General features: G+C 51.9%; 1 protein-coding gene across 3 annotated transcripts in view; it reads left to right on the top strand.

Moving 5' to 3' along the window:
* The window catches only part of RAB11FIP4 (RAB11 family interacting protein 4), a 108,097-nt gene that overhangs the window by 22,905 nt on the left and 61,909 nt on the right, over nucleotides 1-23,283 (top strand). For 2 of the 3 annotated variants that reach the window (XM_042255436.2, XM_042255438.2), the window contains exons 2-3: nucleotides 5,644-5,731; nucleotides 6,046-6,134. In XM_042255436.2, coding sequence (XP_042111370.1) covers nucleotides 5,644-5,731; nucleotides 6,046-6,134 — 177 coding nt within the window. Of the gene's footprint in view, nucleotides 1-5,643; nucleotides 5,732-6,045; nucleotides 6,135-13,375; nucleotides 22,210-23,283 lie in introns of those variants that run through there. The other variant, XM_042255440.2, reaches the window with a different exon arrangement.

The raw sequence follows: 23,283 nt of genomic DNA, 5'->3' as shown, positions 1-23,283 counted from the left end.
ACCAGCTGTTTTTTCTGTCATCTCCATGCTGCTTCCAAGCCCATCCAATGAATTTTTCATGTTTCAGTTACTTTATTTTTCCATTCCAAAATTTCCATTCAGTTCTTTTTCATAGTTTCTATTTTTCTTCTGAGAATTTCTTTATTTTCACTTGTTTCAAGAATGCTCACCCTTCCTTCATGGAATACAGTTACAATAATTGCTTTAAAGACTCTGTCTACTAATGATAATATCTGGGTCACCTTGGAGTTGGTGTTTATTATCTTTTCTCTTGTGCCTTGCTGAGCTTTTCCTGTCTCTCTGCATTTCGAGTAATTTTGGACTGTGTCCTGGACATTCTGAATATTACAAGACTCTGGGTCCTGTTAATAATACGCCTGCTGCATGCCTAGTAGCTCAGTCCTGTCCACCTCTTTTGCTCAGTCCTATCCAACTCTTTCTGGACTGTAGCCTTCCAGGTTCCTCTGCCCATGGGATTTCCCAGGCAAGAATACTGGAGTGGGTTGCCATTTCCTTCTCCAGGGGATCTCCTGTGTCTCCTGCACCAGCAGGCGGATTCTTTACCACTGAGCCACCTGGGAACCCCTAAAAAATACTCTGAAGAGTACTGATTTTTGTTTGTTTGTTTAATCAGAAAATCAACCCAGTTAGGTTGAAGCCTCAGATCCCAACCTGCCCTCTGAGTAGTCATTTCAGTTCTCAAAGACTTTGAAGTGCTATTTGGATCCTCCTCAAATGTACACTCTCCTGGGGCCAGACTGTTCACTGTCTGCACTGTAGTTCTGTTAAAGCTTTTGGCATACTCTTTTGGGTTAGTTCCATGTACCTGCAGCTCAGGAATGGGCCCAGGACTTCAAGCACATCTTATCGGATCATAATCTCCAACTCTGTCTTCTCTGTGATCCCCACCTCCCCAAACCCCAAGCTCCCAGGAGCCCCTTTTTCCTGGTCCTTTAACCAGAAATCTGAGGTCCTGGCCACCCTGTGTACATCTCCCAGGACTGGTCCACCTGCAGGTCGCAGTGGGGAGAGGAAAAACAAGAGTGGACCGAGTAACAGGAATCCCCCTTGCCCATGTGGACCGTTTCCCCAATTTTCCAAGTTTCTCCTTCTTCAGGGAAAGATTTTCCTCCTCTCTGAGTTTTAGGTGCCTGCCTGGCTGCTCACACTCACCTCAGACTGGGTCTTGCCGTGGGGGAGGGCTCGGGAGAGGGCTTAGAAACAAACCTGCAGTCTTCCCTGGTGGGCCTGTGGTTAAGACTCAGCCTTCCAATGCAGGGGGTGTGAGTTTGAATCCTGGTTAAGGAGCTAAGATCCTACATGCCTTGCAGCCAAAAAACCCAAAACATAAGACATAAGCAATATTGTGAAAAATTCAATAGACTTTAAAAGTGATCCACGTTAAAAAAAAAAAAACAGCATTTGTCCCTTTATCTATTCCAAAAGGGTCCCCTTTCCTGACCTCTTATCCAAAAGAGAGTTTCTTTGTAAATTAAGAAAAAGAAAAGAAACAAAAATTTTTCTTAAAAAAATAACATATATATATATATATATATATATAAACAGAGTTTCTTTTACAGCTTTTTCTGTTCACACCTGCTGTGCAGTTCTAGGGTTGAGCTACCTGAGCCTAGGCTAGAAAACATGTGAGAAAAAGTAAATCAGGGGACTTAACACTATTCATCTTACTTCAAGTTGTTTGGCTTGTTTTTGGTTTTTATTTTGTTGTTTATGTCTAGTTTTAATTTTTCTCCCAAGTTGTCTGCTGTGATTTACTTTTCAGAGTCCTTGGATAGTTGCTTTATGTATATTCTGTCCAGAGTTTTTAGTTAGAACCAGTGCAAGAGACGAGAGTGTAGAGCTTCTGACTCCATCTTAACCTGAACCAGAAGCCTTTTGGATCTTGGCATTTCATTTTAAATATTTAAATTTGTCTACAGGCTGCATTTAGGATGTTAGTTGGAGACTTGTGCTTTAGCAAGTCAACATTTGAAATACTGCTACTGCTGCTTGCCAAGTTGCTTCAGTCGTTTCCGACTCTGTGCGACCCCATAGACAGCAGCCCACCAGGCTCCCCCGTCCCTGGGATTCTCCAGGCAAGAACACTGGAGTGGGTTGCCATTTCCTTCTCCAATGCATGAAAGTGAAAAGTGAAAGTGAAGTTGCTCAGTCGTGTCCGACTCTTAGTGACCCCATGGACTGCAGCCCACCAGGCTCCTCCATCCATGGGATTTTCCAGGCAAGGACATTGGAGTGGGGTGCCATTGCCTTCTCCATTTGAAATACTATTATCTAGTATTTCACATCCTTTAAACATTCAAAAAAACATTTTTTTTGGCCATGTCACGGGCTTGTGGGATCTCAGTTCCCTAACCAAAGATTGAACCCAGGCCCACAGCAGTGAAAGTGTGGAGTCCTAACCACTGGACTGCCAGGGAATTCCCTAAATATTTCAAATTCTTAAACAAAGGTTCTCTGGACCCAATTTTTCTAGGTGAAAAGAGAGTAGAATTGGGAATTCTCTGGCTAAGTCTCAGCACTTTCACTATCATGGGCCATGGGTTTGATCCCTGGTCAGGGAACTAAGGCCCCACAAGCTGCATGGCATGGCCAAAATCAGAGGAGAATACAGATTTATCTTTTCTCTGGTCAGAGCAAGCCCCACACTTGTGATAATAATAGTGAGTGTCACTGTATTAGTGGAAATAATAGTCATTACTGAGAGCATGAACTCTGGGGCCAGGCAGCCTGTGTTCAAACCCCCCTCTACCTCTTACTAGCTGCGTGACCTTGACCCTGGATGAGCCCTCCTGAGCCTCAGTGTCCTCACCTGAACAATGGGAATAATAATAGCGTCTTCTTCTGAAGTGGTTGTAAGGCTTCCATGAGTTCATATGTATACAGTGCTCAGAGCTGGCCTGGCATCAGGGAGGAGTTACTAAGCATTTGTTTGATTAATAATTCAATCGCTAACATTTATTAGAACTGCAGACTGAGCCAGCTTATCTCCCTTGTTCAGATAATAGCTTGCCTGAGTCCGTCTGGCTTGCAGATGTCCAAATTGGGGAGGCGTGGGTGGCTGGGCTCCGGCTCAGGGCGATCTGGCTGATGATCAATCAGAGGGCAGCAGCAGTGATACTCCAAACATCATCTGGCCAAAGATAGAAGAGCTATGACCCAGGGAGGAATGAGGGGGGGAGAAAATCAGCCTGAAGAGAAAGGCAACAGAAATGGAAGGGGAAGCCTGGTAATTGAGTGGCCCGAAAAAGGAGGATCAATATTTTGCTGCCAGGGAAACTGATTGCTCCCCTGGCAGCCAGCTCCGCGGCCCAGCTGTGTGCGCGCCAGCAACAACAGCTGCTCCTGCAGCCCCTGCCAGGCCCAGTGTGCCCACCCCTCCCACCTGGGAGCCCACAGGGCAGCGCACCCCAGCCATGCGGGGTGTGTGCGCCCCACACAGGTTGTGAACTGGGGTCCCGGTTCACCGCGAAGACCACGTGTGCATGCTAAGTTGCTTCAGTCTGACTCTGCAACCCCGCGGACTATACCTTAGCGGGTTCCCCTGTCTGTGGGATTCTCCTGGCAAGAATACTGCAGTGGGTTGCCATGCCCTCCTCCAGGGCATCTTCCTGACCCAGGGATCGAACCCGCACCTCTTAGTCTCCTGCACTGGCAGGTGGGTTCTTTACCCCTAGTGCCACCTGGGAAGCCCAAAGACCACATGTGGGTGGTTATATACCATACTCATCATGTGGCCTTGAGCAAGCCCCTCTCCATCCCTGGACCTTGGCTTCCTCATCTGTAAAATCAAGGGCTGGGCCAGCTGAATCCCCCACCACACACACCCAGGGGTACTGGCAAAAGCCTATGTCGTATCCAGGAAGGCTGACACGCTTGGTGATCTAGGTGAGGGGAGTCCAGCCATAGAAGCTAAAACTCCTTCCACACATAAGCGGCCAGGAGAGCGAAAGAACGTTTTGGTGCAGACAGCCTGGCAAGAGCCGCCTCTGGGAAGCGCAGGGTCAGCGGGCCCTGGGGTCAAGGAGGAGTTCCCACTACAGAAACTGTCTCAATGTGTTAGCCTCTCTAAATGTCAGAGTTTCAGTTTCCTCAGCAATAATGGGAGACTATAACAGCAGCCACTATTAAGGTGGTTGTAAGGATCAGATGAGGCTAGTCTGCCAGAGTTTATGGCAAGCCCTTGGTGAGCTCTGTCTGGTTTTAAAGGGCTGTACAATTAACATAAGCCATTTTCTCCTGGGCTTCCCCGATGGCTCAGACAGTAAGAATCTGCCCTCAATGCAGGAAACCCGGGTTTGATCCCTGGGTCAAAAAGATCCCCTGGAGAAGAGACTGATTAAACTTAAAGACAACTTACATTAAAAAAAGAAAATTAAAAAAACCAAACGACTGTACAGCAGTTGGTGTGCCAGCTGATTCACACCCACTGTGTTCAGAGACCTTCCCTCTTTGAAGACCCTGTGGGAGTCCTGGGCCCACAGCTCAGGGGCGTTCCAGGGACGTTGCAGGGATCCTCATCTATCTGCCTGTCATCAAGGACCCTGGCACCTCTGCTCCAGGCTGGCTTTCCCCGGAGGCAGAGGGATGGACAGCCTGCCCCCCTCCCGCAGTGTCTCCTAGCCTGGGGGAATCAGGGACTCCACCCACCGACTACAGAATCCACAGCCTGCCTCCCCATGGATCTGAGGTTGAGATCAACCTCCACATCAGCCATTCAACACTCTGGGGTGACTCTGACCTTGACCCTCATCAGAGATAATTAAAGCATAGCTCCCAACCTTGGAGGGGATTGTGGGGGTGAACACCAGGAACCCCAGCCCATCCCTGCATTCATAGCTCCCCTACATTGCCACTGACGAGAGGGCAGGAGGAAAGGAGGCGGGACACCGGCCGGGAGGGTTGAGGGGCTCTCCACAGCCCTGCAGGTGGCACCTGGGCATCGCTATTCTCAGAAACCACGTCACTGCCTGGCAGTGTCAGAGGCTGCCTGAGAGATAGGGCGGGGCTGGAGGACAGCTGCAGTGCTGAGGCGCCAACGGCCAGGATGGGAGCTGGTAGGAAGCCACCTTCCTCCTTCCCTGGGATTCTTCTGGCCTTTCCTGAGGGCCCGCTGGGTGCCAGGTTCAGTGGTGGGGAGGTTACAGAAACAGGACGTACCTCTGCCCACCCTTTACCCCCAGACGCACACTGGGTGAAGCCTGGTCAGCAAGCTTGGAGACGGAGGAGGGGTGCTTTTCCATGTAGGGTCTTCCCTTGCCACTCATCTTCCAGAGCCCACTGGGCACATCCCCGTAATTGCAGGGGGCTCCAGAGCATTCGTTTTCCACATGCCAGTCTTTGCAGAAATAACTTGGAGACGGAAGCTCCACCCAAACAAATCCGGGTTCTGAGCACTGCGGGAATGGATTTGCTTTTCCTCACTCATGCTGTCCGTCCACCTCAGAATAAAGTGGGCCCCCCCACGGTCTGGGGCGGGCACTGACCCCACTGAGGGAGCGAGGGCTAGGAGAGGACCACTGGTGTCCCCTTGGCTCAGGTGACAAGCCCTCTCCCCTGGCCAGCCTCACCCAAGCTCTGGGGCATCCTGGGGGCCTCATGCCTGTCCCTCCTTCCTTCCCACAGGTGGAAAAACTCGTGAAGTATTTGGATCCCAACGACCTGGGGAGAATCAACTTCAAGGACTTTTGCCGAGGGGTGTTCGCCATGAAAGGTGAGGTCTTTCACCTGTGGCTTGCCCTCCATATTCGGGAGTCTCTCTTCTGTGTGTTCCCTATTGAGGTTAGTCCCAGGGGAGGACATCTGGAGGGCAAGGGCCTGTCTCGCCTCTCTCCACCCAGCCCTGGCCTGGCTTCTCTACAAACTGGATGCCCCATCTCTCTGCCTTTGAATGATCAGCTGGTCTCTTGGAGACTTGGGTCATCTGCCTCCTGGCAGCCCTACCCATCCAAGGCTCACTCATCAGGAGCAAAGCTGCTGGGCTGGGCTCAAGCCCTGACCCTCCTCTGTCTGTCTGTCCATTCACAGGCTGTGAGGAGCTGCTGAAGGACGTGCTGTCCGTGGAGAGTGCCGGGACGCTGCCCTGTGCACCTGAGATCCCAGACTGTGTGGAGCAGGTAAGCAGGTGGCTGCGGGGAGGGGAGGGGGAGCCTCCAGCTGCCCACCTGGCCCCGCTTGGTCTTCTCGCCTTTGCTTCACGTGTTTGGTGCCAGGAAGACACCAGAGCCCCCTCTGAGGGCCCTTTGGCTTCAAAATCAAGAAACAGATTTTGAAATTGGAACAACACAAGCCACAGCAGAGGGTAGGGGAGCTGGGGGCCCTCACGGGGCACCTTCACCCGCGCTATGCTCCAAGGAGAAACTGAGTCCCAGAGGGCAAGTGTCAGCCGGTGGTCAACAGCAGGCAGGGTGACAGTGTCTCTCTCTTCTCTGACACTAGCTGGGTGTCCGGCAACTCAGTTCAACTCTGAGACTAACTGCCCAGAGTTAGTGCAGGCCCCAGGGCCAGGGTCTCTGTTCCACCAAACCATCCCAGTTGTGGGCAGCTGCAAAGGATCCCTGCACTTCAGCTGGGCCGGCTGCAACCACACGGGTTCCCACAACCCCCTTCAGTAAAACAACTTACAGAAATCAGGAAGACACTGTATTTATGATTATTGCTCTCTTATAAGGACATGTTCACAAAAGATGTGTATTTATGATTATTGCTCTCTTATAAGGGCACATTCACAAAAGATGCGTGGGGCGAGGTATGGGGGGGCGGAGCGGGGCCTCTCCAGGGCAGTGTGTCACCAACCCGGAAGCCCCGAGTCTCATTGCTCCAGAGTTTCTATGCCCCCATCTCCAGTCCTCTCACCTCCTGCAGTTGGGGGTGTGTGGAGCTGAAGATCCCAACTTCCAAATCACCTGCTTTTGTCTTTCTGGCGACCAGCCCCATCCTGAGGCTCACTGGGGGCCCTGCCTCATTAGCATGAACTCAGGACGTGTTGAAAGGGGCTCCTAATAAATGACAAGAGTCACTCAGAAGGTTCCAAGGGTTTTAGGAGCTCTGTTCTAAGAAGCAGGACGAGGACCACCGGTCCCCAAGGCGCTGTCTTACTCTCATCATCACCTAATGGTCTGCTCATTGCTGAACTTCGATCATTTCCCCAAATACTTGCAGCTGCATCTTACAGGTCACACAGGTCACCGTGCCTGAACTGGCAGTCTGGAGGGCCCCTCTGGCCGAGACTCTTAGAACTGGGAGACGATTATCGTGGTTTCCCACCCACGGGGGCTCCAGAACCTCTGCTCCCTCCTCTGGTTGGTGCTTCACCTGGGCCCGCAATACAGGAGTAGTTTCTGTAACTGAAGGAGGCTCAGGACCCCAGAGGTCGGTCACTTTGGCCAGTGGCGCACCTCTTGGGATCCAGCTGAATGGGTGGGTCAGGCTTAGAAATGGGGGAGGGGGACTGTGGACAAAGAATGCTGCCTGCCGTTATCAGTAGCAAAGAATGTCGTGGCCATCGCACCATCAGCTACTGCAGCCTTTGCCCCCCTCTCCAAGCAGTGCGCCCTGAGGGGATTCAGAATGGAGAAAGCAGGGTCCTAGCCATAGATAGCTAAAGTGAATGTGACAGTGTTAGTCACTCAGTCGTGTCCGACTCTGCGACCCGATGGACTGTAGCCCACCGGGCTCCTCTGTCCATGGGATTTTCCGTGGACAGAGGAGTGGGTTGCCATGCCTTTCTCCAGGGGATCTTCCCGACCCAGGGATCAAACTGGATCTCCTGCATTGCAGGCAGATTCTTTACCGTCTAAGCCACCAGGGATGCCCCTAAATAGCTAAGGTGAATATCAAAACAATGATTTCCGTGAGTCCAGACTCTTGCTTCTTCCCATACATAGACAAGTGCTAAACTCATTAACTTGAGATATATGTTTTTCTTCAACTGATAGTAATATTTTGACATTCTGACCCCATGGTTTTTGGTTTGTTTGTTTTGCAAGACTCCTATGTATCCTGGCTCCTCATTACCTCTTAGGAACAGTCCAGCAGAGCTTCTGAGAAGCCATCTCTCAAGCTTAAGTAAATCGCCGAATAAAACCTAGTTCTCAGCTTTAAGGTTGTGTGTGTATTTTTCAGTTGACAGGGCCATACTGCCCAGAAACTGCCCAACAAAATGGTGTTAGAGAAGGCCAAGGCTCAAAGGTGGAGGAGACCAGGTGTAGGCCAGGACCTCCAAGGTAGGGCTCAGGTGGTTGGACCCCAGGGTGGTGTGCCCAAAACAGGGGTCTGCAGGGAGGAGTGAAGCGAATTGACTCGAGGAGCCACAGAGGCCAAGAGTGAGGGCTCCAGGCCTGCCTTGGGAGGGCCAGTGGATATGGGGTGAGGATGTATTTGGGCAGAGGACCCTAAAAGCAGGACAGACATGTAGTGTCCTGGAGCTCTGGGGAGTGAGCCTCTCGTTGATTGAACAGGAAGCAAGGCGAGGAGGTGAGCCGTGAGGCCATTCAGAACTGGGTCTACACTCCATTTTGGCCGCTGACTAGCCTGCAGACCCAGGCATGTTACCATCCACCCCTCTGAGCCTCATTTCCTGCAGTTGTGAAGCAGAGCTCACCATACCCTTCTGGTGATTCAGTGAGAAAACTGGCTGCTAATACAAGAGAATCCCCTTCCCTCCGCGTGCGGTGTCTTGGAGATTGGTATGAGAGACAGGCTGAGGTCCGCATCTTTCTTTCACCCTTGGATAGTGTTTCACACCACGTCAAAATACAGAGCTGCGTGTGAGGAGCTGGAGGCTGGAGTGGAGCCCCGGCCGGGCTTCCCCGCCAGCCGGCCGCCCCAGGGCCGGCCCCGTTCCTGCAGCTGCGGGCTGCTTGCTTTCATGGTCTCCGCACTAGGCCGTCCACACTGGCAGGTGGAGAAGAGGGGAGAAGTGGGCCTGGAGCAGCCGGCCTCCGTGAGGGTGCTCCTCTTTTCCAAGCAGCATTGTTGTTTTATAGACTCTGGGGATTACAGAAGAGCGGAGAGACCAGGGCAGTGGAATCTCAGCAACCCTAACACTCCCACAGCGCCCCTCTCGGGACTCTCGGTATAAGCCTGTCCTGTGAACTCTTTTCTGCCCCTCATGTAGGTCTGGCCCTGACAGGGGGCTCTGGTGGCCGGAGCCCAGCAAGGTGGCTGTTGGTCACTACATGCGCTGGGCAGCCTGGGGGGCAGCGTCCGTGACTGAGGCTCTGTTCCTCACCATGGGGTCCTGGGTACTGGGAGGGGAGAGGGACAGTGCAAAGCCGGTGGGCCGGTGGGCTCCCACAGGGAGGGGTTGAGAAGGCCTGGCGAACTCCGTGGACAGAGGAGCCTGGCTGCAGTCCTGGAGGCTCCGTGATGTGACTGAAGCCCTTCCTGCAGGAGCTCGGGCCCCTGCACCGTCTGGGCAGCTGTGGGGTCCATTCGGCTGAAGGCCAGGAAGGGCAAGACCACGGCTCCTCAGGTTGGGAGGGGCCGAGGGGGCCGACACGGGGCCTGTCCTCATCCTGCAGTCCTGCTCCCTCAGAGCCCTGCTGTGTCCCTCGTGTCCCCTAGGGGTCAGCTCGAGACCAGCCAAGCCAGAGCGCGCCTGGATGGTTACTTGGGCTTCCCAGGTGCCTCTCCGGGAGGAGGGCTTTGGGACCACGTGTGGGTGACGATGACGCCACAGGGTGGTGGGATCACGAGAGGCTGCCCTCCTAGCCTTCCCCCCATCCCCCGCTCTCAGGGTACAGTAGTAAAGCAGTGAAATGCTCTGTGTGCTGGTTGGTAAACTGGCACAAAGCCTGCATCCTTAGGACACCTGGCCCCACTCACCCTTCTTCCAGGTCCCTCAAACTCCCCCCGCCGTTGCCTATCACCACAGAGGCTCTGGGCCTGCTGTCCAGACAGTGCGAGTCCATCTGGGTAGGCGGCTTCTGCATCCCACCAGCCCTTTTTTCTCCCTGCTGGTGGAAAACTCACTCTCGTTTCTATCTGTGTCGCTGTTCATGGTGAAGGATAATATATGGCATTTTCCTAACGTTGCCGGTTGTTCACACCGCTACTGTGGAATAGCCCCTCTTTCTCCACTTATTTGAAACTTCACCCCTTTATTGTGAGCTAAATCTCTGTATAACATGGGTCTCTTTCTGGACTCTGGTCTATTTGTGTTGATCTATTTATCTCCCTATTTCTAAGCCGAAACCACAGCTTCAGTTACTCTTGCTTTATAGTGTAGTATCTGATAGAGAAAGGCTTCCTCCTCATTCTTTTTTTTTTTTTTTTTAATATATATTTATTTGTTTGGCTGCGCCAGGTCTTAGTTGGAGGATTCGGGATCTTCAGGCTCTGTTGTGGCATGTGGGATCGAGTTCCCTGACCAGGGATCCAACCTGGGTCCCCTACATTGGGAGTGTGGAATCTTAGCCACTGGACCACCAGGGAAGTCCCGATCATTTAAAAACAAACACGTATTTATTTCTGGCTGTGCTGAGTCTTCGTTGCTGTGTGCAGCTTTTCCTAGTTTCAGCAAGCGGAAGGCTACCCTCCAGCTGCAGTCCAAAGGCTTGTCTTGCTGCAGAGCGCGGGCTTCAGGGGCACGGGCTTCAGTCGCCGTGGCGTGTGGGCGCAGTAGTTTCGGTTCTCAGACTCCAGAGCGCAGGCTAATTAGTTGTGGCCCACAGGTTCAGTGGCCCCTCAGCATGTGGATCTTCCAGGACCAGGGATTGAACCAGTGTCTCCTGCATTGCAAGACGGATTCTTAACCACTGACCACAACGGAAGCCCTCTATCATTCTCTGTTTAAAATGTTTCTTGTTATTCTTATATATTTTCTCTTCCAGAATACTCTTTTTTTTTGGGGGGGGTCAAAATTCATTTTAAATCCCACTAGAGATTTTGTTTGAAATTTGTACATCAATGGAAGGGAACTGTTATTTTTGTGTTTGGTTTTTTTTTTTTCCAATCTTGAATTCTCTCATCCAACAACATAGTATATCTCTTCATTTTTATGTCATTCAGGAAAATGTTACAATTTTCTCAAATAGGCTTTGCACATTTCTTCATAGGGTGACTCTATTTTGAAGTTTCTATTTCTGTTACATGTAGAATCTTTTTGCCATGATATTTTCTAATTGGTTATGGCTAAATGTCTAGGAGACCTCTTGGTTTTGAATGTTAAACTTGTCATAACAACCTTACTAAACTCTTTTACTAGTTCATTTAGAAATATTTACTAGTTCATTTACAAACCATTTTCTAGTCTGCTTAATCTATATAACAATGCAGTTATATTCTTTTTTTCTGCATAAATTTAAATGGTTACATATTTCATTGCAGGAAGACAATCAAATGTATTTACCAGTTCCTTATTATTGGTTTTAAATATATATACATTTTTATATATGTATGTATATGAAAGTGTTAGTCCTTCAGTTGTGTCCAGTTCTTTGCAACCCCATAAACTATAGCCCTCCCGGCTCCTCTCTCCATGGAGTTCTCCAGGCAAGAATACTAGAGTGGGCTGTCATTCCCTTCTCCAGGGGATCTTCCCTGACCCAGGGATCAAACCCTGGTCTCCTGCATTGCAGGCGGATTCTTTACCAGCTAAACTACCAGCGGGCTTCCTGTTATAATCATTATATAATCTTTCTTGTAGCTAAACTGTTCCCCATTGTTTAAGAGGACAAAGGTTGCCAAACTACATTTCCCATGGGCCAAGTCTAGCAGCCTGCTTGTGTAAATAAAGTTTTATTGGCACACGGCCACACCCATCATCTGCTCGCTTGTTTGGCTGCTTTCCCACCACAGTGCGGAGTTGAGTGGCGGCCACAGGGCCTGAAATATTCGCTACCTGCCCTTTACAGAAAAGGTTTATGTTATGTCTGTCTTTGTGTATCTTTGGCGGTGCGGGGTCTTCGTCGTCACACAGGCTTTTCTCGAGTTGTGAGTGGGAGCCGCTCTCTAGTTGCGACTCAAGGGCTCCTCCTTGTGGTGGGTTCTCTGTTGCAGAGCCCGGGCTGTAGGACACGTGGGCTTCAGTAGCTGCAGTTCCTGGGCTCTAGAGCACAGGCTCAACAGTTGTGGCACACAGGATTAATTGCTCGGCGGCATGTGGGACCTTCCCGGACCGGGGATCGAACCCGCGTCTCCTGCATCAGCAGGCAGATTCTTTACAACCGACCCATCAGGGGGCCCCGTTTACCGGTCTTTAAAATAAAGTCTGATAGGTGGAAACTGTTTCATCCAAAAGATGCAAATCTTAGAATTTCTCATACATCTGTCAAACTCCTTTCCAGAAAAGTTGTGTCAATTACGCTTTCTTCAGGGTTGGGTCAGATTCCTCCTACCCTTGGATACTGGCTGTTCTGCTTTCTCAGATCTTTCTCACTTGAGAGGCTAAAATTAGGATTGCTCTTTTGAATCATAATATGGTTGAACTTCTTATATTGCCTTTATCGGTCACCAGGAGTTCTTTTCTTCATTAACTGGCAGCCCACATCGTTCACCCTCGCTTCTGTGGATATATTCATTTCCATTGCTTTAAAAGAACTAGAAATATTAACTTTTGGACATACATCACAAGTATTTTTTCAGCTTGTCATTTATTTTTAACTTTGTTTATGAGAGCAAATTTGAAAGATTTTTATAGCCAACTCATTAATCTTTTCCGCTGTGGCTTCCGCCTTTGGTGTAATACTTAGCTTTCCTACCCAAGGCTGTGACACTCCTCTGTTTCATTTTTTTTATGTGTTTGGTTTTTATATTTAAAGCTTTGATTCACAGAGTGAACGTTGATGTCTATGGTAAGATCAGGATCCAATTTTCGTTTTTAATCTCAGCCCCTCTCCTGCCCACTTCACCTCACAGGCAAGAAGTTCTTTACAGAGTTATGCTTAAGGGGTCCCTGGAGGGCCAAACAGACTGGGGTTTGCTGGGAATCAGGTCTTCAGCCTGAGCCCAAACTGGCTCATAATCAGAAGGAGCTTTGCCAAACTTGTCTTTTTTCCTTTTTTAATATTTATTTATTTGGTCGTGCCAGGTCTTATTTGCAGCATGGGGAATCTTTGATCTTAGTTGCCACATGCAGGATCTAGTTCCCCGACCAGGGATCAAACCAAGGCCCCTGGCATTGGGAACCACTGGACTCACGTCTGAGCCACTGGACCACCGAGGAAGTCCCCAAACTTCAGTCTTGCCCGCACAGTTTTTAAATATCTGCCCTGAGCTTCTCTCCTAAACTGGGGGTGGGTCAGGCTCGAAGGGCCAAGTCCACCATTGCTTAATTTCATCCATTCTGAAGCAAGCATTTCTAAAACCACTGGCAACAACGGTACTTTTAAATTCTAAAAATACCTTTCCTGACAAACAGCGCTGTGACTCAGCGGTGCTGCTGAAGGTGTGGGTGGTGGCACCGTGCTCACACTGGTAAGGAGAGGGGGGCGGCTGCTTCCTAGCTCAGGGAGGGGCCTTGTTTGATCCTCTCTGCTTATATACGGCCCCAGTGTGTGTGTGTGTGCTTTCTGTTTCAACACCTTCCTCCTTCCAAAGGAAAGAATAATTTACTTATCCCAAGCCCGAGAATCTCTCTAAGAATAAAAAGATCCTTGAGTCATATCTTTGAGAAGAAACTAAATTCTGATTCACCCAAAGGCGGCTGGGGCCAAAGAAGAGGCGATGTTGATGACCTTCACTGCTCGTTTCCTGGTGTGTCCTGGACCGTCTGTCCCCCGTCTTCTGCCCCGACCATCCCTACCCTAGAAAGGCTGCCTTCCCGGACATCTTGAACTCCGTCTCCTGCCTGCCTGCATGCATGCTCAGCCACTCAGTCATGTGCGACTCTTTGCGACCCCATGGGCTGTAGCCCTCCAGGCTCCTGTGTCCATGGGATTCTCGAGGCCAGAATTCTGGAGTGGGCAGCCATTCCCTTCTCCAGGGGATCTTCCCAACCCAGGGATCAAACCTGCATTGGCAGGAGGATTCTTGACCACCAGCAACACCTGGGGTCATGCAGAATGCTTTCAAAACATCCTAATACCTTGGTCCCTTCTCCAGAGATTCTAATTCATTTAGTCTGGGGAGGGGTCCCCTCATCTGTTTTTAAAAGCTCCCCAGGTAATTAAAATGCACACCTGACGCTGAAAACCAAGGATCTACGGCAGGAAGTCTCGATGCAGCATATTAGAATTCCCTGGAAGCTTTTACGAGTCCAGATGCCCAGCTGTCCCTCAGACCAATGGACCCAGAACCTCTCGGGGTGGGACCCAGGCGTCAGCACTGTCTAAAGCTCCTCAGGGGATTCCGTGAGGCCGTGACCCGTACAGCATCCTGGGTTCTCACCAGTTCACATCAATACTTTCCCTGAGGATGGAATGCAGGGGCTGGGGAGCGGGGGGTGGGGAGAAGAGTCTTACACCTTGAAAATGGCCCGTGCCTGGCACAGCGCCGGTGTTCAGGTGCCGACTGCCCTTCTCACGTGCTCCTCCCGAAAGTATCCTCTGGGCAGAGTGGTTCGGGACCACAGGGCCCTGGCGGGAGGTATCCATCTCCCATAGAACTGGGTTGCCTGGGTGCTCAGGCCCCAGGCAGCGAACATTCTTGGTGGCCAGTGAGCCATGACTGCTTTCCCGCAGAGAGGGCTGCGAGGACCCACGGGGAGCAGGGCGGGGCTCCATGTGTCAGAGCCGAAACAAGAATCTCATGTAGAGGGTTTCTCATTGCAAGAGTTCTTCATCTATGACCCAGTTTTGAAAACCTCTGAGAGCTCAGGGCGCCCCTCAGAAGATGCGAGAACAGAGGGCCGATCTCACTGACTTCACAGAGACCCCGCAAACACGCTTGTTCTCCCACTTTCAGCAAAGTTGTGAGTGAACAGTACAGTGAAAACCCATAGATCTGGCACCCTGCATTCACCAATTGTGAGTGTGTTGGCAGTTTTCCTTCTCTGCATCTTTGTGTGTCTCTGTGCACACACTTTTGGGGGCCTGGTGGGGGGCTTGTCTGAGAGCTAGTCGCGGACATTGTGACACTTCATCCTTAAACACTTGACCCTCCCTCAGACCCTCCTCCATACCCACAGCACAGCCATCAGCCGTGGGTGTCTAACGGAAACTCCATGTTTATTTTTTTTTCTTGCGATGAAGGCTGCTGCTTCTTTTTTGATTTGCCTGTGCCGGGTGTTAGTTGCGGCACCCAGGATCTTTGATCTCCATTGCGGCATGTGGGATCTAGTTCCCTGACCAGGGGTCGAACCCAGGCCCCCTGCATTGGGAATGTGGAGTCTAAGCCACTGGACCACCAGTAAAGTTTCTTCCCGATGTATTTATAGCTTTTCTTTTTGAGCTCAGATCCAAGTGTTATACATTTAGTTGCCATGTCTGTTTAGACTCGGTTAATCCGGAATAATTTACCAGACTTTTGCTCTCTATGCACCATCACCTCTGAGCCCCCAGAAGCACCTCTCCCCACTGATTTTGCCTTTGGCTCCAGACTCGCATGGAAACACTGGGGCCCCTGTGCTAATGTCTAGTGGGTGTTTCACACATGTCTGGCACTAAGCCCTTTGGTCCAGATCCATCCTCTCAGCCCTCTAAAACCTTCCCCGTCTCAGTACCTGCCACCACCACCCACCCGATCACTCAGACCAAGGACTGAGTCTCGGCCACTGTCTCTCCTTCCTTCCACAGCCACCTGTCCACAAGGCCTGCTGGGTTTTACTTCCAGGAGATGTCCCGAGGGGACCGCTTCTTTCCGCCTCCATATTACACCCTATCAGAGCATTACCCCACCCTCCACCTTGTCACTCCACTGTCGCTTGCTCCACACAACAGCCCGAGTGTCCTTTCAAACTCTTCCATCAGGCCCTACAACTCCCTCACTGAAGAGGTTCCTATCACTTGTCATCTGAGGGTCAGATCCTAAACTCTGACTTCTCACTGTGACCTAGCAGCTTTCACTTTTGCCTGAACCTCTGACCTGCTCCCCTCCCCTCCTCCCCGCGATCCTCCCTATTCCAGCCACACTGGCCTGTTTTCTGTTCCTCAAACCCCGGAAGCCAGTTCGTTTCCTCTGCCTTGCTATTATTTCTACCTCTAACCCTCATCCTCTAGGCTTTGCACAGCCATGCTTGTATCCTTCGAGTGTCAGCAAAAGTGTCACCTCTTCAGAAAAGCCTTCCTTGCACACTCATCTCAAGGAACGCCCTCTACACCCTGTCCCCTGTCACTGGCATAACACCATGCTTGTCCTGCACCGTTTGCCACGATCTTAACTGTCTGGGTCTTGTCTGTCTCCTCCACGTGGGTGGAGGGCTGTGCCTTCCACGTGGAGCACGGTGCTGGCAAGGAGCAGCTGGCAGTACCTGTTGTACAGATGCATCTCAGCAGAGCAAGGTCAACTCTGCCAGGGAGGGGCGGGCCGGTTTCCTCTCACCCCGGAGCAGTTGAGAGGCGCCCTCTCCAGGCCAAAGGGTGTAAAAACCACACTCCGGTGCAGCGAGGGGAGGTAGAGGGGTGGGCATAGGAAAGAACTGAAAAGGGGCTATTTGTTCTGCCACCGCACCTAGACTCTGAAACTCTAGTGTTTAGGGCTTCCCCAGTGGCTCAGACAGTAAAGAATCTGCCTGCAATGCAGGAGACCCAGGTTCCATCCCTGAGTTGGGAAGATCCCCTGGAGAAGGAAATGGCAACCCATTCTTGCCCGGAGAACTCCATGCACAGAGGAGCCTGGTGGGCTACAGTCCATGAACTTGCAAAGAGTTGGACATGACTGAATGACCAACACTTTCACTTTCTCTCATTTTCTCTGCCTCTGCGCTGGGGCTCTGAACCTCTAATATGTATACGAGTCTCTCGGGGGCTTGACAGTGCAGACTCTGATCTACACAGCTCTGGGGTCACCCAACTGTGCGTCTCCTACAAGCTCCCCCGTGGTGGTGACGGTCCTGGTGGGGGACCACAGCAACTGTGCTTTTAGTACCTTTCGGGTCCACACCGCACCCCCTTCCCTTCAGTACCATGGGGAAATGTGGAAAGAAAGAGCCTGGACGTGCCCCCGTTGCACGTGCCCCCAATTGCCTCTCTTTCTCCCACCCTCTGCCAGGAAGTGCTGTTTCTAGCAGTCGCCGTCGCCTCCGCCGTGCTGAGGCGCGCGGTGTCTGTCTCCACGTGTCTGCTACCGTGGCAGACAGGACATGCTCTCCCAGGAGCTGTGCTCAGCCGCCTGCTCCATCACTGCTCTCTCTTCTCTCTGAGCTCCCTTGGTTAAGCAGACTCCTGGCTTTCCCCTGTCTGGGGGAAGTCAGGCCCAGCTCACTGCCCTGGTGCAGGACGGCACAGCTGACCAGGCTGAGAGTTGAGCGATGGAGGGATTCCCAAGCTTTGGCTCCGACTAGCTCCACAGTGATAAAGAGTTTGCCTGCCAATGGGGAAGATCCCCTGGAGGAGGAAATGGCAACCGGCTCCAGTACTCTTGCCTAGAGAATCCCAGGGGCAGAGGAGCCTGGTGGGCTACAATTCACGGGGTCGCAAAGGGACAGACCCTGCTGAGCACACAGGCACTTGCGCTTGAAGGCAGCCTCGGGGCAGGCTTGATCAGCCCCGGAGGCAAAGGGCTAAGTTAACCTTGGGAAGAGCATGGGCTTTGGGGTCTGAGGGGCCTGGATTTGAATCCTGACCCTGTTACTTACTGGTGGACCACCCTGAGCAAATTACTTACCATTGCTGAGCCTCAGTCTCTTTTATTTGTTTGTTTATGGCTGCACTGGAGGGGTTACTCACGCATTGCAGAGCATTGGCTCCAGGACCACAATCTCAGTAGTTGTAGCTTGCGGGCTCTAGGCTTCAGTGGGCTTCAGTAGTTGTGGCGCGTGGACGTAGTTGCCCAGGGCATGTGGGATCTTCCCAGAGCAGGGATGACCCTAGATCCCCTGCACTGGCCGGCAGATTCTTAACCACTTGACCAGCAGAGAAGTCCCAAGTCTCGCTTTCTTGCTTGGCTAAATTGGTGTCTTCTGTACAGGGTTATTGTAAAAACAAGAAATGAGAATGCATGCAAAGCACTCAGTGCCTAGAAAATGCTGGAATCTCTGAGCTCACAGTGCCTAGACTGGGAGACTTTAATGCCTTTTGCCTCAGGGTTGCTGACTTCCTTCCACACTAGCCTCCCAGAAATTCAGCCCGTGGGGCTTGACCCCTGTGTCAGACCCTTCTCCCAGGGTAGTGAGGGCTTGAGGGCCTGAAAACCACACCTGCTGAGCCCCAGGGAAAAAAACAAACATTTTATGAGGGATAAACAGCTGTTCCCTTTCCTGACCAGGGCAATAAAAAATGATTCAACATAATACAAGACACCGCAGGAAGTCTGACTCTCAGGGAACTTTCTGTGGGCTCTGTGGGAGCCCCCTGTTAGCTGATGATTCTCCCCCAAGCTTCTCTGATTATCAGCACAGGGCAGATAAGAAGCACAGGACGGAAGGGCAGGAGGGACACTGCACAAGTCCCTGCCTGGAGCCTCGCCCAGCCCCTGCTTGCCACTGTTGTTCCATCTCCAAGTCTTTGCCACCCCATGAATGCAGCATGCCAGGCTTCCCTGTCCTTCACTTCTCCAAGAACGTGCTCAAACGCATGTCCATCGAGTCGATGATGCCATCCGACCGTCTCATTCTCTGTTGCCCGCTTTTCCGCCTGCTCTCAATCTTCCCCGGCATCAGGATCTTTTCTAATGAGTCAGCTCTTCGCATCAGGTGGCCAAAGTATTGGAGCTTCAGCATCAGTCTTTCCATATAAGTCCTGCTGTGTACACACTCGCTGCATCTGGTTGGATAGAGGGGGCTCCTTTGACCATGGGGCTGGGCAGCTGAGCATCTTCTCAAAGCTGCCGCTGTGGCTCCATTCAGAACCCGTTTAGAACGGCTGCCTTTACCACGTCTGGCCTGGGCTTTTTCTGGTGCTGAAACTTGGAATTTTCTTGCTTTCCTCAAGGAAATTTTTAATCTGGGCTGAACAGACCCCTGAGATGGGTGAGGGGTTTGGCACCCAGGCAGAGGCTTGTCAGGACCTTTATCGGCTGCAGTGAACATCGGCTGTGGCCTGGAAGGAATCATACCTCCCTCCACCAAGACTGCAGTCCTGAATTTACAGGCAGAAGCTCAGCCTGGAAGAGTGATGTGGGAGAACGTTTTCCTCAGGACATACTAACCCTCATTCCTTTAGACTTTCCATTCCTGGTATCCAGTTCCACGTCAGAAAGCGCTGTTTCATCTTACCTTCTTGCAGAAACCTCTTCAGAGATGTGCATTTTTATTTTTATTCCCTTGGCTCAGTGGAAGGCAACGCTGAACAGCATATTTCTTCAGCCTCCTTAAAATTGCTGCTGGGAACTTTATCCAGTTTGCCATTGTTCGTGATTTGATTGTGTGTGTGTGTGTGTGTGTGTGTGTGTGTGTGTGTTAGGATTTTGCACCACAGGAAAATGTCTCTCCTGATGAACTGACTTCCTTCTCGAATCAGATCATGAAAATTGTGCTGTAACTACAGACTTGCTTTCCCTTTTTTTGGTCTTGATAGTTAGAAAACTTACAGCCAATGGTGAATCAGCTTTTCATTTACTTACTTGCTTTTTCTGTAGGGCTTATTTTTATTTTTTTAAGCCCAACTGCTATGAGTGTCTTTTATTGTAAATAATTTTACAGATGGCAACCACAACAAAAAAATGAGTTCCCCCCCCCCCCCAAAAAAAATGAGTTTGGATTCAGTAAGAAGAGACTAATTGAAAGGATTATTTCAAGGGAGGGCGAAAAGAAACTCAGTGTTGAGGAAGCTCTGCAAGCGTCTCAGGCAAGGGTTAGGCAAGAGGAGATTTCTTTACAGGAGGAATGAACAAAGGACGAACCACTGGGGGGTGGGGGCCACAAGGCAGCTTGGCCCTCAGGGGTGGATCTGAGGCCAACCTCTGCTTGGAGAGCTGTTGAGAAGGGGCTGCCTGCTGACTCAGCAAGGGTGGCAGTTCACAGCTCCCCTTTGATGAAGAAGGGATGCTTCATCAGAGTTTGGTTGACAAGCATTTTGTTCTGTTGGTCGTTGGGACCAGCAGTTCGAGAATGGCAGTTTGCAGGGTGGGCCCCATTGGTTCCTGTCTCCCTCCATCTAGACTCCTGGGGCCGAGGTCCAGCCTCCCTGATTGCTCTGCCCTGCCCAGTCCTGGGCCTGAGCGAGTCCCTCGGTGAGTGTTCACTGACTGGCTGAATGAGGGCCTTCCTGGAGTTGGGAGCTCACCTCTCTGGAAGGTGCTGGAACAAGCAGGCTGCACCCACCCCCTCCCTGAGGGACCCCAGCCCCGGGCTATGACCCATGCCCCCTTTCCTGAGGGGTGCCTGACTCCAGACAAGCACTGCTGATTCCCACCCACCCCCTCTCCTGGGGGCACAGTGGAGGAGAGGGTGGGGAGGTGGGGGAAGGAGACCGACCCCGAGGGAGCAGCAAGGCTGCAGCCCTGGGAGTGGGGGCTGGGCCGGGCAGGGCCCCCTTCTGCCTGCTGGCAGGCCTGACCTTCCCCAGGCAACTGCACGCCCCCCCTCCCCCCACCGCTGCCAGGACCCCTCCTCTCAACTTGTCCTGTCTGTGCCAGGATGCCCTGTCTTTTCTCTCTCCCCTGCTTCTTCTCTGTCTGGTCTCTCTCCAGCCCATCTCTCTCTGGCCCTGTGATCTCTCCTATCACTTTGAGTTGGCCCCAGATCTCGCCAGGAACCAGACACAAGGGCAGGGCTGGGGCAGGAGGGATGGAATGTCAAACCTGCAAAGGCTTTTTTCTTATCTAATCTCTCATCACTACCCCCTCCTGTCTACTCAGACCAGCCCTGCCAAGGAGGTACTGTTACATCCATTTTACAGGTGAGGAAGCTGAGGCACAGAGGACATACAGTAGCTTGGCCACGGTCTCAGGACTGCAGTGTGCAGAGCCAGGACTTGAATCTGCACCTGTCTGGCCCCCAGTACTGCAGATAACTAGCTCTGTATCCACTTTTCCTGAGGCTTCTCAAGTTTCCCAGGCCTCTCCTCACTTCCCTGACCCCGGTCTGGGAGAAAGGACCAGAGAGGTTTTCTTAGGACCAAAGGTAACTCGTCTGAAATATCTCCATTGCTGAAGAACAATCTTTTACTCAAAAAAAAAAGAAAGAAACTAAGTTTGGGGGATGGGGGTTAGGCCTGGGCTGGGGAGAGGACGCAGAAGAATTCCCCTGGCCATTCTACTATGTTTGGCGCTCTGAAGTGACCTCTGACCTGCACATCAGAAGTATCGGTAGTGTTTGTGTGCAGTCGAGTCTGACTCTTTTGCAACCCATGGACTGTAGCCCGCCAGGCTCCTCTGTCCATGAGTTTTCCAAGTAAGAATGCTGGAGTGCGTTGCCATGCCCTCCTCCAGGGGATGCTCCCGACCCAGGGTCTGCGTCCCCTGCGTTGGCAGCCGGGTTCTTTACCACTAGCCCCACTCGCACATAGAGGATCCTGGAGCCTTTTGGTTGGTGAAGGCGGCAGGTCATGCCAACCCCCCCCCCCCCCGTGCGAGGTTGTGCTGAGATTGTTAAAAGGTGCTTCTCAGAAAGGGGCTCCTCAGAACTTCCTTGGTGATCCAGTGGTTAAGAATCCGCCTTCCAATGCAGGGGACGTGGGTTTGATTCTTGGTGAGAGAGCCAAGATCCCATATGCCACAGGGCAACGAAGCCCACATGCTACAACTACCGAGCCTGTGCCCTCTGGAGCCCAAGAGCCACAACGAGAGAAGCCTGTGTGTTGCCATAAAGACCCAGGGCGGCTGGCACCCCCCCCCCCCCCCGCAAAAAAAAAAGAAAGAAAAGAGTTCCTCTGTGTGGAAGTCTGGGAAACACATCAAGAAAAAAAGGAGCTGCCTTCTCGGCTGCAGGGAGCCTTCAGGATGCTCTGTGCACCTCTAGGGCCGGAGGTGGAGGCCGATGCCAGTCTTCTTTGCTCTGGGAACCCTTCGTGCATCAGCATCTTTGTTACAGAAATGCGGAACGGACTGGCCCTGTGGGTAGCCCAGAGTGTGGTGTGAAACGTGTTTGGGGTGTGGCTGCCACTGCTTCCCCAGAGGAAGCAGAATGTGGCTTTGTGATAACAGCGTGGGGTTTGGTCAGCAACTGTTTACTCGGGGACCACAAGGCTGGTGGCAGCGTACGCCATCATGGTGAGTCTGGACCCTCTGTCTACTGGGAGGGTCACTGTGCTGCACAACTTTGAAGGGGGCTGAATGGTGCCTCCGGGAGTTGTGCGGTGCACAGCCTATGCAGCTGAACGTGGTCTTCCTGGTCCTGGGCCTCATCATGGTTGTCTGACTGTTGCAACAGCCTGTGTGTTGACTTTCTGGCTGCAGCTGGCCTGCTCTGGTAACTCCTGCCCCCCGTCCCCTGTGTCACCTCTTCAGTCCTATCCTTCTTCAAGCCTCTTCTCCCCTCAGCCAGCTGCCAGAGTCTACAGGTGCCCTCCAGTTGTGCAGGGCCCTGGGAGAGGAGTTCTGCTTCTGAGATGGATGCGCTGTATCATCTTGGGCAAATCTCTTAACCGCTCTGGGGCCAGCATCTCCATTTGTGAAATGAGGATAAGATGCTTGGGTTGTAGTTTTCTTCATCACTAGATTCTGAGCTTCAGGAAGCCAAAGGCTATCTGACGCTCATCTCTGTTCTAGTGTCTGGCACCTCCTAGGTCCTGGTGAATGTTTGGCCATTTTGATCAAAACCTTTCTGCAGTCTCCCTGCTTGTGTTAGATTGACTTACCCTGTATTTCTCAAACACTGCCTGCCCTCCTGACTCCCAGGCTTTGCCTCTGCTCTTCTCTCCCCTAGGATTCCCTTCTGCTCTGTCAGCAGCCCTAAGCATTTAGGGGACTGCTCAGCTGCCACCCCAGAACCTTTCCCAGCCCTCTCTCCCCACCCTCACCGACCAGAAGCAGCCTCCCCCTCCCCCATGGCCCTCACACTTCTATCTGATGGTGAGGTCCTTCTGTTCCAGCCAGGCTCCTCTGTTGTTCTAGGCAGAGGAGGGGTTGGCCCTTCACTGCACCTTCTGGGGGTTCCCAGAGCCTGCAGATGCCAAGTACAGGGCGGGGCTTGGGACGGAAGGACCCAGAGTGGACCAGAAGTTGGTGATGGCCACAGTGCTCTTTCCATCTTTCCAGTCTCTCCCAGGCCTCTCAGGTGCCCCTGATGGAGGGAGGAAATTGTGGGCAAGATGGGTGGCCCGGCTGCCTCCAAGCACAGGCTCA

Source organism: Ovis aries, chromosome 11 (assembly GCF_016772045.2).
Source record: "Ovis aries strain OAR_USU_Benz2616 breed Rambouillet chromosome 11, ARS-UI_Ramb_v3.0, whole genome shotgun sequence".
Classification (NCBI taxonomy): domain Eukaryota; kingdom Metazoa; phylum Chordata; class Mammalia; order Artiodactyla; family Bovidae; genus Ovis; species Ovis aries.
The sequence above is the reverse complement of the archived record's forward strand: the minus strand, read 5'-3'. Positions and strand labels throughout refer to the sequence as shown.